Raw genomic sequence first — 16,717 nt, 5'->3', positions numbered from 1 at the left:
GTTGCGACACCATTTAACCACGCAAGACGGTATTTTAAATATTTTTTTGTGTAACAGTGACGCTAGTTCACGACGTAATGGCGGCCGACTAGCTTACTATGGTGAGAGTGTGTGCGTGTTTATTGTCTTTACACGATCGCTAGCTTACTATGGTGGCTTCACGTTGTTTGTTCGTAATACGGCGTCCGTCTTTTTTTATACGTCCATGGTCGTGGCTATATCGTAGATTTTCTCATTTCATGAAATGATCGATCATCTTTATATATAGTGGTGGTCATACAATTAAGAACGATCTGAAGTACTAGAAATTTTTATTTAAATAATGTCATAGGTACACAGAGATGTTCACCTTCTGAGAAGCAACTAGTTATGTCATAAAATAGCCACATTAATAGAGCAACTAAGTTTAAGGTGATGAATTAATTTTTCTAACATTTACGGCCCTTTTCAAACCTTCGTAATTTTTATATTATTAAAGTTGTCGTGATGAAAATTCTTGACAAGAAAGTTCAATAGTAACACAATACGTCTACCGTTTTAGAAACATGATTCCATGATATTTTCTCGATAGAAAAAAAATACAAAGTTATCATTGTTATTTTTTTTTAATCTCTGGCATCTTCAAAATAACAAACGTAAAGTTACGACTTTTTGGATATTAACTATAAAATATACAACCTATACGTCTACCGTGTTAGAATTTTGAAATATGCGATGGTTTTGAAATAAACAAGAAATACTTGAAATTAGCGCGCGACCAGCCAATATAGCGAGAGCCGCCCTGTATCTTCCTACCCCGATCGCTGCACGAGTCATTCCCGCTACGGCCGTCACACGGGGAACTTGTGTCGCTCGCGCAATCGTAAAAAAGGGTGACAACACGATAAGACAAATGGGGACAATAAAGAAAATAAGAAGAAGAAACATAAAGGTTGGAGGAAAAAGAATGCTTACAATTGGAACAAATTAATGAAGTAAGTTGGTTTTATTTTAAATTTGATGATAATTGTATTATAGACGATGTTTGATATGTACCCCTGTTTTAAGTACATAACGAATGTGTAAGATTTTTTCATTTATAGCATAAATAATCTGTTCAGAAATCCGGAATCCAGAAGGAAAATAAACCCACTGATTGTTCACAATGTGAATCCACTCCTTCGTAAGTACCTTTATTCAGTCAAAAATGTATGTTATCAAAGCTCTACTGGTTTTATCGCATGATTCCATTTTTAGCAAAAAGCAACAAAGTGCAAAGAAATAAAAAATCATGGTGAACTTAGTGGAAGTATGGCGGACATAATATGGAACAGGAGCTCATTGGAGTAGTATTATATTTAAAAAAAATACGAAATAATTTCAAGAATTACATTTCTTAGAAGGTGGTAGATAAGTATGTTGTATAAAGAATTTGATGTTGATATATTTTATTTCAATTATACTTACTACACCTGTGCGGGAAATTGCTTAGTAATAAAACAGGTTTATATTCATATTTACATAGTAATGTGAGTTTTCATTTCGAAAAATTTTGTGTAAGTATGTATATTAAATTGAGTTCCTGGGTGATCTGGAAACACAATTGGGCCCGGAAGATGGCGCTGCAGTCACTCCTCCTAATGACATGAACCGATTTGGATGAATATTTGTGTGCACATTTCATTTTTGTGGGATGATTGGTTGATTCGCTTTCACATTAGCTAATATTATGTATTTTTGTTGTTAGAAAGTAAACTTAATTTAATGTTTATAATACATTATTATTGGTATAAATAAGCCAGTGTTCGTCTCACATTGCTGTACCTGCCTACCTACCCTACCAGGGCCTAACTTTGTTCTGGCTATTTTATTTTGATTATTTGTAATGAATAATTACAATTATAATAGAGTGCAAAAAATAAATACATGCATCAATATATTTTGTGTTTTTTTAAACAATTTTTTTATTTAAAAAAATATCATTCCGACCGCGGCTTTGCCCGCGTGGAATTAGATTATATCGTGAATCCTGTCTTATCCCACATAAGTGTTCAGTTCGGATAAAAAGTATCCTATGTGTAAATCCAGGCAATTAGCTATATTTTATCAAAATTGGTAATGTAGTCTTGACGTGATTAAGTAACAACTAACAAAAAAATATACAAATTAACATCCAAAGTTTCGCATCAGTTTTACTGTATTAGTGATATCTTCCACTCTTGACTTTGACTGAGAAGAATTAGGGTTTATAACTTCTTTCAGAAATATTACCTTTCATTTCTGGGCATGATGTAATATCTACGTCAGCATCAAATTCTATCTAAGTCCATTCAGTAGTCCGCGTTATTGAGTACCATTTCATTTTTTCAGAGTAACAATATTTTTTGTTATTTTAAAGATTATTTATAACCTGTATTATTTTGTAATAAAGTAAACATTACGAAATAATAATAATTATTAATAATGTCTAAGTAGTTGTTAAAAAGAAGATTATTTGTTTATAAGCAAGAAAATAAAACCAATAAATCAACAATTAAATATATGTATAAGAATATTATAACTGTATGACGACTCCATACATGTTTGTCCCGAGTCGACCAGCGGCAGCGCGGCGAGTTTGCAAGAATGACTTCGCGCACACCCGCGTTCGCGATAGCGAGCTATTAGACTCCGCCCGCCAAGCAGTAGATTTTTTTTGTGTATCGTCTTAATAATAAGTAATAAAATCACCAACAATATTTTTTCAAAAATAATTTATTTTACCAAAGCAACACATTCAAATAATAGTGAAGCTGGCCAAATAATTAAGAACGATTAATTTATCTGCTCGGGAATTGTTTTGTATGACACTTTCATTTAAAAAAATTACAATAATACGTTGCGAGAAAAATTTGTAGAGCAAGTTAATACATTTTTAACTAAAATTTATATTTAATAGCATGTCCACGGCTTTTAATTACTGCTTTACACCGGCGAGGCATTGACTCTATTAATTTTTGACATTTTGCTAGAGAAATAGAGTTTCATTCTTCTAAGAAGACGTCGTACAGCTTCCCTTAAATTTCGACACTGTGTATTTGAAACCTTTTTCTTTACTTCGAACCACAGATTCTCTATTGGGTTAAGGTCAGGGCTGTTAGCTGGCCAGTCCAAAGCAGAAACTGACTGCGCTGTTAGAAATTCTTTTACAGTGTGTGCAGTGTCCTTTGGATCATTGTCATGCTGGAAAGTCCAAATAACCGGTAGAACTCTTCAGCATAAGGTAACATTGTTTCTTCCAGTATATTTTTGTATTGGAATTGATTCATGTTACCTTCTATTAACTTTACAGGTCCAACACCATGTCCAGAAAAGCACCCTCAAATTTTCACATTTCCACCACCGTGCCTGTCGAATTCTGTATTCGGAGGACGTAAAACATATCGTTTTCCATCGGAAAATACTCTGTTTATTTTCGTTTAGTCAGAGAAAAGTACATTTTTCCACTGTCGCACAGTCCAGTTTTCATATTTTCTTGCAAATCTAAGCCGGGCTTGCCTGTGGCAAAGTTTCAACATGGGTACTTTTCTTGCTATCCGACCGTGCAATTTTTCTTCTACCAAACGTCTTCGAATAGTGCGTGCTGAGATTGCTGAAGGGTTATTTTCGCCGAAATATTCTTTTCTCAGCCCATTGGACCCTTTAAAAGGATTTTGTTTCACCATACGGACGACGTTTCGGTCATCTAGAGGAGTTGTTTTTTTCTGTCTTGGCATACGTGGGACATCCGAAGTTGTTTGATACGTATCAAAATGCCTTAAGGTGTGTAAAACCATAGTTTGAACATTGCAGATGCACTTTTTATAAGACCAATTCTTCCCGCGAAGTTTCATTATAACTTTCCTAGTAGATTTATCACAACTTTTATTTATTTCCATTTTTTTTTTATGAGAAGTAATCACTTTTAATCTCTTGCAACACTTAATGGCGCCAAAATTATACAAACATCCACAACACACAACACACAACAAATCGAGTCCAGTGTTCTCTATTGAAATTTGAATAAAAGTATAAACTATTTTGCGTTCTTAATTACGTGACCAGCTAGTAAATAGGAATACTATGTTTAGAAGTAGTGTAATAAGTTTGTCTATTAATTTTTAGGCTAATCACGTGTATTAATAAATACAGTGATTTGTTGGAAAAGTATTTCTATATCGAGAAAAATAAAAATAATTACATGAAATTAGTTATGCATCTTAGTCTGAAAAAATCTTCCCTTTGTATCAGCGTTCTTAATTATATGACCACCACTGTATAATAATTAATATATAAAGAAATAATAATATACCTAACTAGTACTTAGGTATAAAAAAAATTGCTCATTTCATGAAATGCTTGATCATTTTGTGAAATGGTCGCATTTCATGATGTGGCCAAGCCAACATAGCCGATCGTTAAATCGTCAATGTGTCAATGTTTTACGATTTTGTCATCCACATTGGGCCAGATCGTATAAAATATACGGAGTCGATAAAATATTTAAAAAATTCTGAATATTTAAAGAATTAGCTCATTGCCATTCAAGTTAGTGCCGAGACAGGAGCCGGCGAGTGCCAGAAGCGAATCGTTTTTTGTAATAGGAAACAGTTAAGTTAGGTGACTTTGATAAATAACACACGAGCCGAGCGAGCAAATCGCGCGTGCCGCAGCAGCGGCCGGCGAGTGCCAGAAGCGAATCGCTTTTTAGAAAAGAAACAATTAAGTATAATAATGGTAGGATCATGGACGTATACAAAAAGACGGACGCCGTTTTACGAACAAACAACGTGAAGCCACCGTAGTAAGCTAGCGATCGTGTAAAGACAATGAACACGCACACACTCTCACCATAGTAAGCTAGTCGGCCGCCATTACGTCGTGAACTACCAACTGATTAACTGCGTCACTGTTTCACAAAAATATTTAAAATGCCGTCTTGCGTGGTTAAATGGTGTCGCAACAGTACAATTTTAAATAACAAAACACAAGGGATTACATTCCACAGGGAAGCAAGTTATTTCTTTTATGTTTTAATGACAAAATTATTACGGCAAAACTTATAGAAAAAAAAATCAGCCGCCATTGTCATCAGGACAGCTGTTGCCATGGCAACATGGCACACACACATAGATGTGTCACCGCCATTACTAGGCTTCACTCAATGTGGCGATACTCCGTCCGTCTTTTTTTATACGTCCATGGGTAGGATATAATATTATAATTAATGTAGTTATAGGATTTTAGATGTATTTTTTCTTCAATATAAGATCCGCAGTTTCCATAGTACTCTAACCTCTCCGTCGTTAATTCTTTGCTATGACTTTCTTCATATTGTAATTAGACGAATTATGAAGTTTTACTGCGAATAATAAAATTTTCGCCAACGGCCGCCATCTTCACACATAAACACAGCGCTTGCAGCGCCTCTACCAATAATTATTAATGTAACTATTTTACGATATGATCGATTAATTTTGATCATTTCATGAAAAAACCGCGAGTTTAGTTACCCATATCGAGAAACGATTTCCTATCATTGATCTGTTCAAACCACATCATGATGTGGCCAATAGGCATTCAACCATTTCATGAAATGCGACCATTTCACGAAATGATCGATCGACGAGATTACTATGATGCGATGTGATTTAATTGTTTGTAATCTAAGGTTGTAATATGTATTACTTACCTTATAACACACATATTGATTTTTGGTAGGTACCTTACATTTCAAGAGTATGATATAAAAAAATTTAATTTATTAATTTTAACAAAGAAGTTTTTATTGCTCGTATATTTTTAACAGGAGTACTAAAATGGCACTGACCAATAAAAATTATTTGAATTATGTGTAATATGGTATGGATATACCTACTATAATATGTATTATAAATGCGAAAGTAACTCTGTCTGTCTGTTACTCAATCACGCCTAAACTACTGAACCAATTTTCATGAAATTTGGTATGGAGCTATTTTGATACCCGAGAAAGGACATAGAAGGGACATAGGCTACTAAAGGGCTACTATTTATCCCGGGAAAATGACGCAATCCCGGAAATCCCACGGGTTATGTATGCGGGTTTTTCTTTGACTGCGCGAGCGAAAAGCTAGTTATAATATAATATTATTATTGTCGAAATTAGAAAGCCCATTGGCGGAAAATTTCGTGGAAATGAAAAGTTAATTATTAATTATTTTGTCTTAGAAAGAAACGAGGTAGTCTTGCCTTCCCTTCATAAAAATTGGATGCAAATTATACATTTCAAAAATTTTTTTAAATGTAAGTATAATTTGCATCCAATTTTTATGCTGAAAATTTTTCCAAGAGCAGGTAGTTTCTACTACGGCACTGGCACCTTCATGAGTAGTTACTTACTAGTCGCATCAACTAGTCTCAAAAAGCAGGTACTCCATGGATTTACTTCAAATATGGTACAAAGATAGATTGACCTGAGGAAGGACATAGGATAGGTTTTATCCCGAAAATCCCATGGGAACGGGAACTATGCGGATTTTTCTTTGACTACGCGGGCGAAGCCGCTTGCGGAATGCTAGTTCCTAATAAAAAAGTTGTTTTGTAACATGTTAATAAAACCATCCAGATATGATTTTTACAATTTATTATTATTCGATAATACTAACATAAAGATACAAAAATAGTTTAAAATCATAGTTAAGATTCTTATCGCAACTCATCCCAGATGTTACCGATTCTACAGTGATTTTATCTGCAATACAGTTGTTTACAATAATGCTTTTAGTAATTTAATAAAAGCTTCTAGTCATAACCTTTAATCTCACCAGTCTTACTTCTTCACATAACCTCCATTAACACATTATTTAACACCCTTATTTGTTGTTACAAAATAAATTAACACTTTTATTTTAATTATACATGGAAAATATGAAAATGTTGGCTATGGACTTACTTTTTAATTACAATAAAATTGGAAATCAAGTACATATATACTTGAATGAAAATAACTGTTAAATTATTAATGTCTCCTACAAGAAATTAAAATTTTAACAATTTTTATGACTATATTCAAAGTACAATCACTTTACTACAAAATATAGAAAAATTGATGTTATTTGCAGCCATAATTGATATCACAAGTCAAGAAAGACATGTTATTACCATAATTTGACATGTGGACTATAAAGCATCTTCATAGTAATGCAATCTGAAGCCACAGGCTCTATACATAGTATTCAATTTTCCTATATTATGCTGCAAACAAAATGATGGTTTTTTAAGTGAGTTTAATTTATTTGAGTTTTATTCAGTGGCAGCCATCGCGCGTGCTTGTGCCCTTACTCTCTTGTCATATTCTAGCCGGTTTTGACTGAAATAAAAAAACACAATATATAAGTTTAAACTAGAAACTACTAACTACTACTACTCCAAATGATTGTGTATTTTTGAGAATCCTTCCTTGTAATTAGTTTTTATATATCAACTATACTTTTATAGCATAAAAAAATGAATAATAAAAAAAATATACTTCTATGAAATGTATAAACTTACCAATAGATTGTGTAAGCTTCAGCCTGTGCAGGATCTTTGACATTTGGCTCATTAAGAAGGTCTTGTATACCAAGTAGAATCTGTTTGATTGTTATCGCTGGGCGCCAGTCTTTTTCTTCATCAAGTAACGAAAGGCAAACAGTTCCAGAAGGGTAGACGTTTGGGTGGAACAGAGGTGGTTCAAATTTGCATTTTGGTGGACTAGAGGGGTAATCATCTTTGAAGATCATTCGCAGCTTGTACAGTCCACCTTCCCAGGGTGTCTGGAGAATGAAAGGATAGTATGAAGTGTTGAAACATTTAATGGGTTGACGGTCAATGATTAAATTATTTCAGAGTTATATTGTACGAAGTGTTTCTAAATAAATACTAACCCCTTTCTTTCCTGGAATCGCACATTCCCATGTCATTAAGTTTAGTGAGCCGTCAGGGTTTTTCATAGGTCTTGCAACAAACCCCTGAAATATATACACATCATTATTAATTTGAATAAAAAGTGTAAAATTGTCACTAACGTATCCATAGAAGTATGTGCTAGAAACATGACTTACAAAGGGATGGTCCTTACGCCAAGCTTTTCTTTCTTCCGCGAGACGAGCACTTGCAATACCCGACATTTTCTGAAAGTCCAAACAGTTGATTAGTAAATATAAATACACGGTTTTTAGACGCTTTGGAAATCCATACTTACAAATAAAACAAGGAACTACAGAAATAATAAATTACACAGCGCGAAAAGCGTCCCACGATGCGTCAATTAGGCATATGACATAGATAAAAAATGCGTTATTATGTAGCTGTCAATTGACAGATTCTATTATATAAATTTAACATTCACGTCAAGACTATTTGGTGAAATTTTATAGTGCACCAATATTTATTAATTTTAAAGTTTTTTTTTAAACCACATTTAAAGTATGAAATATTGAATATTTTTCTGGGATTTTTGTAATAAAAACATTGAAACAATACAAAAAATCACGTACAAAACATTTAGCCAAAAACTTAACATAATAGACTGGTTCTGATAGGCTTCTGCCTATTCAAAAATAAATCTGGCAACCTTGCAAAAATCTAAATGTCAATGTCACAACATGTCTGAAACTGAGGTCTGAAAATATTTGATAGAAAACACCGATACGTTTATGTTTTTATAATATTTTAATATTTACATAAAATTTAAACTTAGTTTTGTGCTACCAAAAGACAAGATCATGGCTGACGATGAACAGGATCCTAAAGAATATCGATGGGAAACGGGTTATGAAAAGACATGGTAGGTTGAGTTGTTATTATTTAAATAAGAAAGCTTGAAACATGTATTAAGTGTTATTATTTCTGTAGGGAAGCAATAAAAGAAGATGAAGATGGCTTGGTGGAAGGTCTTGTGGCGGAGTTTGCTCAAAAAGCGGCTCGGAAAGCAGCAACCACTCGTCGTGGCCCGGTACGCCTTGGCATGATGAGGCATCTACTTGTAGCCATCGATTGTTCTGAAGCTATGAGTTCACAGGATCTTAAGCCTACAAGGTTTTTATGTACATTAAAGGTTTGATACTTTTCATTCATTATTACACATTCAAAACATTTTATTTGTTGTGTCATGATTTTCCCTTATTCATATTAGATTTTTATTGATAATAAAGCATTTTTTTATATTGAAAGTTATATAACATAGGTGCTTAACATTTTATTGCAGTTATTGGAGAAATTTGTAGAAGAATTCTTTGATCAGAATCCTCTTAGCCAATTGGGGTTAATTGCAATGAAAAACAAAAGAGCTGAAAAGATAACTGAGCTCTCAGGAAATATTAGAAAACATGTCAAAACTGTTCAAGGGTAAGAATATCATATTTATGAGATTACAGTTGAAATATCCTTATACAGAAAAATTCCATGTGTTCTATCAGATGTTTGTAAAAATTATGAATTATGTTCTTTTTATTTTCAATTTATATGTATTTTTACTTCTTTCATTAAAATATTATAATATTTTCCATTCTAGCTTATCCAACTTGGCATTAACGGGAGAGCCTTCACTCCAAAACACATTGGAACTTGCTGGCCGAGTTCTGAAGCCACTCCCTGGTCATGCGTCCAGAGAATTACTTGTTCTATTTGCTTCTCTAACTACATGTGACCCTGGTGATATTACTACAACTATTCAGGTATTTTATTTTGAATATTGGCTTGAAATCTACCATTTTATCTTAAATGATGTAAATAGCATACTTAATTAAATGAATAGTGAAATTCCTGGTGATATATTGTTTATTCAAGTTTTGAGAAAACTGTTAAAATTATAAATATGTACATGAAAATTCCGTTTACGTTAAACACACAAACGTTTACGTAAAAAACATAAGAATTTAATTATTTTTAGAACTTGAAAAATGATGGAATTAGATGTTCAGTAATTGGATTGGCTGCTGAAGTAAGAATATGTAAGAAATTATGTCAAGATACAGGTGGGGAATATGGGGTAAGTGTAATTAATTACAATTTATTTTAATGCTTTATTTATACAAACTCCATGGAGAATAATCACAAATTTCCCAAGACTGGCTGAAATTTCATTGTAATAATTATTGTCTTCCAGAAGAATTTAATGAAATTGTAGTGAAAAATAAATGTTTAATATTTATTTACCTACGCTACTTAAATTGGGACAAAATTTTACTTAATAATGTGTTAAATGTTGGAAAATCACAATAAAAAAAATGTTACTTTAAACCATTATTACATTTTTAATACGATTGACTGGTTCCTGCCCTGTCCCTGATAACCTATTAGCCACATATTATGTAAAAAATTTTTTTTGTATTAGTTGGTATATTATCATACTTTTGCCATTTTCTCAATAGGTAGTATTGGATGATGTTCACTACCGCTCGCTACTCTTAGAACATACTTCCCCACCTCCTCGAGCGCGGGCGTTAGACGCTGGTTTAGTAAAAATGGGTTTTCCACATACCGCACCCCCCGCTACTACTTCTGATGGTGCATCTAATGATCCACCCATCACTGTTTGTATGTGGTAAGTTTTTGTCATAAACAATTTAACAAACACATTTCTGACTAGGGCTCAAATAGATTGTTATCTTGTGCTTTATTTCTTGAATCATGTTAGATTATGAATAGTCTTTACTCTTCAGTGATAGAAGGTTTGACCCTCTAAACTGACTATTAAACAAACTCGTCCTGTAATAATAAAACAGTTCACTCTACCTACATGTATTTTCTTTAAACGATTTTGAACATACGAAATTTGCAAGTGTTTGTTTGTTTTTTTTTTTAATAAAAAAAAATAGCCTTTTTTGGTCCAGTTTTGTGTCCATATACGAATTACGTACTTATTAAGATTTTTTTATGAATAGAAGAAAATCTCACTTTAACGAAAACATAAAAAGTATATCCTAATATGTGAAGAGTGAAGCGTTTTTATTTTTTTAATGTTTATACTACTAGCATATACATGACATGTATACATTGTATATCGTTATAATAACAAAAAATGTAACAATAAAACATCACTAGAATCATATCCTGCTTCATTACCTAGGGCGTGAACCTCAAGCCAATGTGACAAATTAATGTATGAATTCAAATAATATTTTATTTATTGAATACAGTCACCTAGAGGAGGGCGAGGGTGTGGGCGGCGAGGGCCACCTGTGCCCGCAGTGCCGCAGCAAGTACTGCTCGCTGCCCGCGCAGTGCCGCACCTGTGGGCTCACGCTCGCCTCCGCGCCGCATCTCGCTAGGTACACGCGGCTAGATGTATTTCTTTTATTTTTTTTGAAGTGAAAACTTTTTTAGCGGCGTTGAGCACTTTTTCTGTAATGGGTATAAAATCTTGAACTCGCGTCAGGACACGTGACCTGATCGAAAAAGCGTAAGACGGATACCATTCCAAAATATCAAACATGCTCAACGTTAATAATCAAGTTTTCACTGCTGCCGGCACTCCCGGAGTACAACCCGTCTTTTTTTTTTTAGGTGAAGTAGACTGTGCATATTATAGATTTATTCGTATTGTTTTATTTTGTTTATTTTTCCTTTAAACCATGGTTTCCAAGGTTGCTTGGAAGAAATCGCTTATCGCGATAAGGCTGCCAAAATTCTTTTTGTAAATTTTTATGTTTGTGAGGGTTAATTATTATAGCAAAGATTACTTGTTTCCAGATCATATCATCACTTATTCCCGGTAGACCCATTTGAAGAATTAAAAAATGAGGGGCAAAGTCAGTTTTGCTTTGCCTGTGTGAGATCATTTACCGATGTTGATAAGCAGGTATGTCATTTTTTAATTCACTAATTCGTTACGAATTAAAATATTATTATTGCATGTATCATGTGTGAGAGTAATTAATATTTTAAATTGTTATTTGTTAATCAACAAAACTACAGTGCATGTTTGTTATGCATGTTTCATTTGGTGAAATTAATCCTAAACCCCATTGAGATAATATTAATATGGAGTCGATACCGCCTACACCACTTATGTTCCACTCAACATACGTCATGTGGCGTAACTGCACTCAGTCGCTTGCTCGCTCATTGGCGCGAACGTCACGCTCATTTTTTATTTGTTTTAAAGTGAAACGCATCAAATATACCTACGTGTGTTTTACGATATTGCACAAATAATACGGAAAAGTGCAAAGGAATAACTTTTCAATCAGTAAGTAACTAGATAATAATTTTTAAAACTTAGTTAGAACAAAATTTTTGGCGGGCGACATTTTGCGTCATTTGTCATAGATTAAAAATTTAAGATATGACATTGGGCATGAAATAAGTGTTGTTAGTAATATTTGCTGGCGTATATTTTTATAGTATAAAATAATAATTTTACATATTTAGAAAAGCATAGACTGGTTGTTAATTGAAAAAAGGTGAAATCATGAAATATGAAAATCAATTACTTAATCACCAATTTTTTTTTGTTAATTGATTTTAATCAATTTTAATTGATATTGTATAAGCTACTGACTTGAACGTATAATTGAATTATTATTTATTTATCTGCACTAATATTATAAAGAGGAAAACTTTGTTTGTTTGTTTGATTGTAGGTAATAAATAGGCTCATAAACTATTGGACCGATTTTGATGAAATTTGGCACAGACAATTTTTAGACCCTGAGAAAAAAAATAGGCTACTTTTTATTGCGAAATATGTACCACGGGCGAAGCCGGGGCGGACCGCTAGTTCAGAGATTAATATTTTTTCTATTCAAGGTTTCCATGTCTGGGTCGTGAAGAAAGGGAAAAATGGGTAAAATTTGTCCAAAACAACCGCAGTGAAGAAACCTGGTTACCATCCGATAGAACTAGCGTCTGTTCATTGCATTTTCGCGATGAGGATAAATATACCACAAAAGCGGGAAGGCGTATTCTAAAGAAGTCTGCTGTTCCTTGTATTGATGTTAGTAATAATAATAAAATTTTACGGATTTGTATAACAAATAAAATATTATTTTAGCCATCACTAACATTATAATTATTATATTTATTTTAGCCGAAGGTGTGCTACAATAGTACTGGAACAATACAAGCAATTTCTGAGCCGGGAACATGTTCTGAGGATGATGAACTAAATATAAATAAACACAATTTTTACACGGCTATTATTTTTTTTCTAAAAAAGGCTCAATTTGTAAGGAATGAAACTTCCCATAGCCCATATTGAACCTCCTCATCCTATATTATATGCCAGATATTGTTAGCCCCGCGTAGTAAAGTCAGTTTATATCTAAAATAAATATTAAGTAAGTACAAAGAAAATTTCAAGTCAACGTGCATGTAAGGAGTGGCACCCAATAAAATAAACAGAAAGAAACAAAGTGTCGCCTCTATAGCGGTGAGTCAGTGACATCGCATAATCTATGACTGTCTAGCCGTCATTCGCGCGCCCCGCGCCGCCATCTTGGCGCACAGATTTTGTTCGTGGTGTCTGCTCCATTATTAATATTATCTCAATGCTAAACCCTTAAAAATTAAACCTTTATTTTCCATTTGCTGATGAATCATAGTACTGTGCGTAAATAAAATACCGTTAATGGATTCTTGTTTCTCTTTTTCCATCAATTTTTAATACATTATTTCAGGTACTGATTCCTAAAATTTTAAATTGTACAGATATATCGCTGCACCCGTTGTATGGAGTTTTATTGCTGGGAATGCGAGAGTATGATAGCATCCACCTTGCATGTGTGTCCGGGATGCGCGTCTCGACCGCACCTATATCAGCGATTGCCGGAATCCTCGTGATATTAGTTATATATTGTAAAAAGTATTGTAATATATGATTGTAAGAATAAATTGTGTTTCATTTAAATTGAGTGTGAGATGTATTATAATTTCGATTTTTATTTTATGATATGGTTACTTTAGAAATTGTATTTATACAATACTAGCGGTCCGCCCCATCTTCGCCCGTCGAAAATACATAATGATGTACATAATAATGTAGCATTTAGCTCACATATCCCTTTCCATTATCCCTTATTTATATTTTTAATTTTTTAACATTTTCTTTCTCAGAAACTCGTGTTTTTATTTGTTTAAATTTTCCTTGAGGATGTGAGGATAAATTTTTTTTTATCAATATTGGTACAATAGACTAGTAAACAGGGTTTAAAATATGTACTTACCTACCTCTGTAATAATTAGATATGTTTTAGTGGTTTTATTACACAGTTTTATGATATAGAGATTATGTACATACTGCTTTGAATTTATCAATTCGTGATTTCTGAACTGTTGTGTCAATGACTACTTTATGTCAATGTCAGAAAACGTTCATGTCGTGGTTCATGTCACATGAAATTGAAAAATTTATATTTGTTTGAATTTAAAAATTAGCACCACCAACTAAAATTTAATTTAATTAACCACAGAGCAAGTAATATAGTAGCACATAACAAGCAAATGTAATGACTTGAAGAACCCTAATTAAGTTTAAAATGTTAGAAGATATTATTGGATTGAGTATATTATATTTTTGAGCAGTCTGGTAAAATATTCAAATTTCTACTGTATTGTGATACAAAGATAAACCTTGACCTAAGATAAAACATGTGTGATGGAAAAGTAATCACTGACCTCTTTTACGACAATGAAAAAATGAACAGGAAAAAGCTTTTTGAAAAGGCATTATTTCAGGCGAAACAGGGCAAAGTATTATATATACTTCAAGATGAATTGAACGAATTGCCTGAATTATCTCAAGATTTAAGTTTAATAGATAGGCATTATATAAAAATGATCAGTTTTCTGTATGTATCTAATACAATATCGCTCATAGAAAGTCTGGCATCATTAGCAGAATGGGAACATGTACCATCTACTATAATTCTGGATAGCATGAATAATTTTGCAAATAAGAACAACATACAAAATGCTTGTGGCATTGTTGCCTTGCTTATTGATTCAGCAAGAAGTTGTTCAGTCGCCACTGGATCTTCATGTAATTTGTATATATCCATTACTAAAGATGTTGCATTTAATGATTATTATAATTTGATGAAAGAATTGTATGTGACAACATTTTGATGATATATGTATTAATCACTTTAAGTTATAATTCAATTTTTGTAAATTATTTTACTCAATATATCTTTTTGAAAAATTTAAAGAAATTTTATTGTCTTCTTTTACACTAAACCATCAAAACCTGTGTTTGATTTATTCTTGAATATTGACTTACAGATATTGCCGCCATAGTCCTTATCAAAAACCTTATCCACAATATAATTGGTTCAATTTAAACTATGGAATAAAAGACCATTGATTGATTCACAACATCATATAATATTATAATTTAATAAACATATTTACAAATTTTAATGATAAAAGGGAATGAAAACATATGAAATAAACATGTATGCTTTGCAGAAATCACCTGAACTTCAGAACTATATAAAGCAAAAAGAAAACAAAAATAGAGAACAAGAATAAGTAAATGATGTAATAGTTATGATTCCCTTTACCAAGCTTCAATACTCTGCCCATAGTTTTTCCCAGAAAACCAGAACTTCTGTCGACATCGTCATCTAGGCCACGTAATATTTTATCCTGGTATCGAACTTCGTTGCCAATCTCAATTGACATATGTTTAAGGGATGTTATTTTTCCACTAAGTTCCTCGGCCATTCGTTCGTTTTCATGTTCAAGAACATCCTCAGTAGGAGCTCGAGGTATCGGTTGGTATGCATAAGTTTCTCGGGCTCTTCGCATATTGCTGCTACGACCCGCCGTCTTGAAATCTTTATTTTTACTATACTATTATTGAATATGTTCGAAAGAGCTGAAAGGCCTTCGTATTCACTTCACAGCAAATAAACGATGTATTAGTTTATATACAGAGCATTTAACCGTATAACAAGGGGTTTTAGATTAGTTACAACAACAATGAATAGATATTTATATTATTTCTTTCAGATTCATAGATTTTTCATTTCATCACTTTCACGTCGTCAACATGTCGTCAACAAAAGTGACGTGTGACGTGTGTCAACTGTCAAATTAAACTATTGTCATTTGTCATGTATTTTTTTAAAAGATAAAAAAGTATTCACGCTTCAAGGCTCCTAGTACTTTTGACGTTTAAACTTTGAAGTAAAAAGGATCATCAAGTAGTTTCGAGTGTAAACTATAATTTATGAATTCTTAACACTCAAACACGATTTTTGCATTCATAGCAATGAGCATTAAATCTCTACGTTTTAATATAGGAGGTAAAGGTATTTAACAGTTATTTCTAATTAGACGGAATATCAACGATCGCATTCAAGTCGGACCTACAATCGAGTCTGGGTTAGTACAAAGGCTACTTTTTGCCTGGATACCACGCGAATGAGCCACGGGTTCAGTTAGGATACCGTGGCCGTGGCTTCGCCTGTGTGCTGTTAAGTAAATTAGTTTTAATGCTTAACATTTTGCTCTTTACTGCGGATAGAAAGATAGACAGAAAAACGAGGGAACAATCCCACCCCAAGTGGAATATATTATTATGCTCACGTTATCTATTGCAACACGAAAAAATAGAAAATAATACTTATGTATTTTAGAACTGAAATCTCCTTTACACACGAGAAATAAAGTGTATCATAGGATAAGAGAGCTACGAGCTAATTGTCAAATGCTTATACGATTATCGTATGGGATAAACCTATACAAATAA

The 16,717-nt window shown here is 33.0% G+C and overlaps 3 protein-coding genes and 1 long non-coding RNA gene across 4 annotated transcripts; 2 read left to right on the top strand and 2 right to left on the bottom strand.

The window, feature by feature from the left end:
• Positions 1–410: 410 nt before the first annotated feature.
• On the top strand, positions 411–2,681 carry LOC149903308 (uncharacterized). The gene is made up of 3 exons (XR_016457399.1): positions 411–974; positions 1,101–1,162; positions 1,237–2,681. It is a non-coding gene; the product is annotated as an uncharacterized LOC149903308 (long non-coding RNA).
• A 3,924-nt stretch (positions 2,682–6,605) lies between these two features.
• On the bottom strand, positions 6,606–8,322 carry lwr (ubiquitin conjugating enzyme lesswright). Its single transcript, XM_090108555.1, has 5 exons — positions 8,222–8,322; positions 8,082–8,150; positions 7,905–7,988; positions 7,531–7,793; positions 6,606–7,348 (listed from the first exon to the last, which is right to left on the bottom strand). The coding sequence occupies exons 2-5, from the start codon at positions 8,145–8,147 to the stop codon at positions 7,282–7,284; spliced, it is 480 nt and encodes a 159-aa protein (XP_089964681.1). The 5' UTR covers positions 8,148–8,150; positions 8,222–8,322; the 3' UTR covers positions 6,606–7,281.
• Positions 8,323–8,650: 328 nt separating this feature from the next.
• Positions 8,651–13,854, top strand: Ssl1 (general transcription factor IIH subunit 2 Ssl1). The gene is made up of 9 exons (XM_090108514.1): positions 8,651–8,806; positions 8,875–9,076; positions 9,227–9,366; positions 9,533–9,695; positions 9,911–10,009; positions 10,392–10,564; positions 11,160–11,291; positions 11,713–11,821; positions 13,672–13,854. The coding sequence occupies exons 1-9, from the start codon at positions 8,745–8,747 to the stop codon at positions 13,801–13,803; spliced, it is 1,212 nt and encodes a 403-aa protein (XP_089964640.1). The 5' UTR covers positions 8,651–8,744; the 3' UTR covers positions 13,804–13,854.
• Positions 13,855–15,321: 1,467 nt separating this feature from the next.
• On the bottom strand, positions 15,322–16,015 carry Bet1 (blocked early in transport 1). The gene has a single exon (XM_090108515.1). It carries the CDS (start codon positions 15,769–15,771, stop codon positions 15,433–15,435), a length of 339 nt encoding a protein of 112 aa, XP_089964641.1. The 5' UTR covers positions 15,772–16,015; the 3' UTR covers positions 15,322–15,432.
• Between the last annotated feature and the right edge of the window lie 702 nt (positions 16,016–16,717).

This window comes from Colias eurytheme, chromosome 13, assembly GCF_061535395.1.
Source record: "Colias eurytheme isolate Ceu_HAF_F1 chromosome 13, ilColEury1 Martin Lab GWU primary, whole genome shotgun sequence".
NCBI classification, from domain to species: domain Eukaryota; kingdom Metazoa; phylum Arthropoda; class Insecta; order Lepidoptera; family Pieridae; genus Colias; species Colias eurytheme.
The sequence above is the reverse complement of the archived record's forward strand: the minus strand, read 5'-3'. Positions and strand labels throughout refer to the sequence as shown.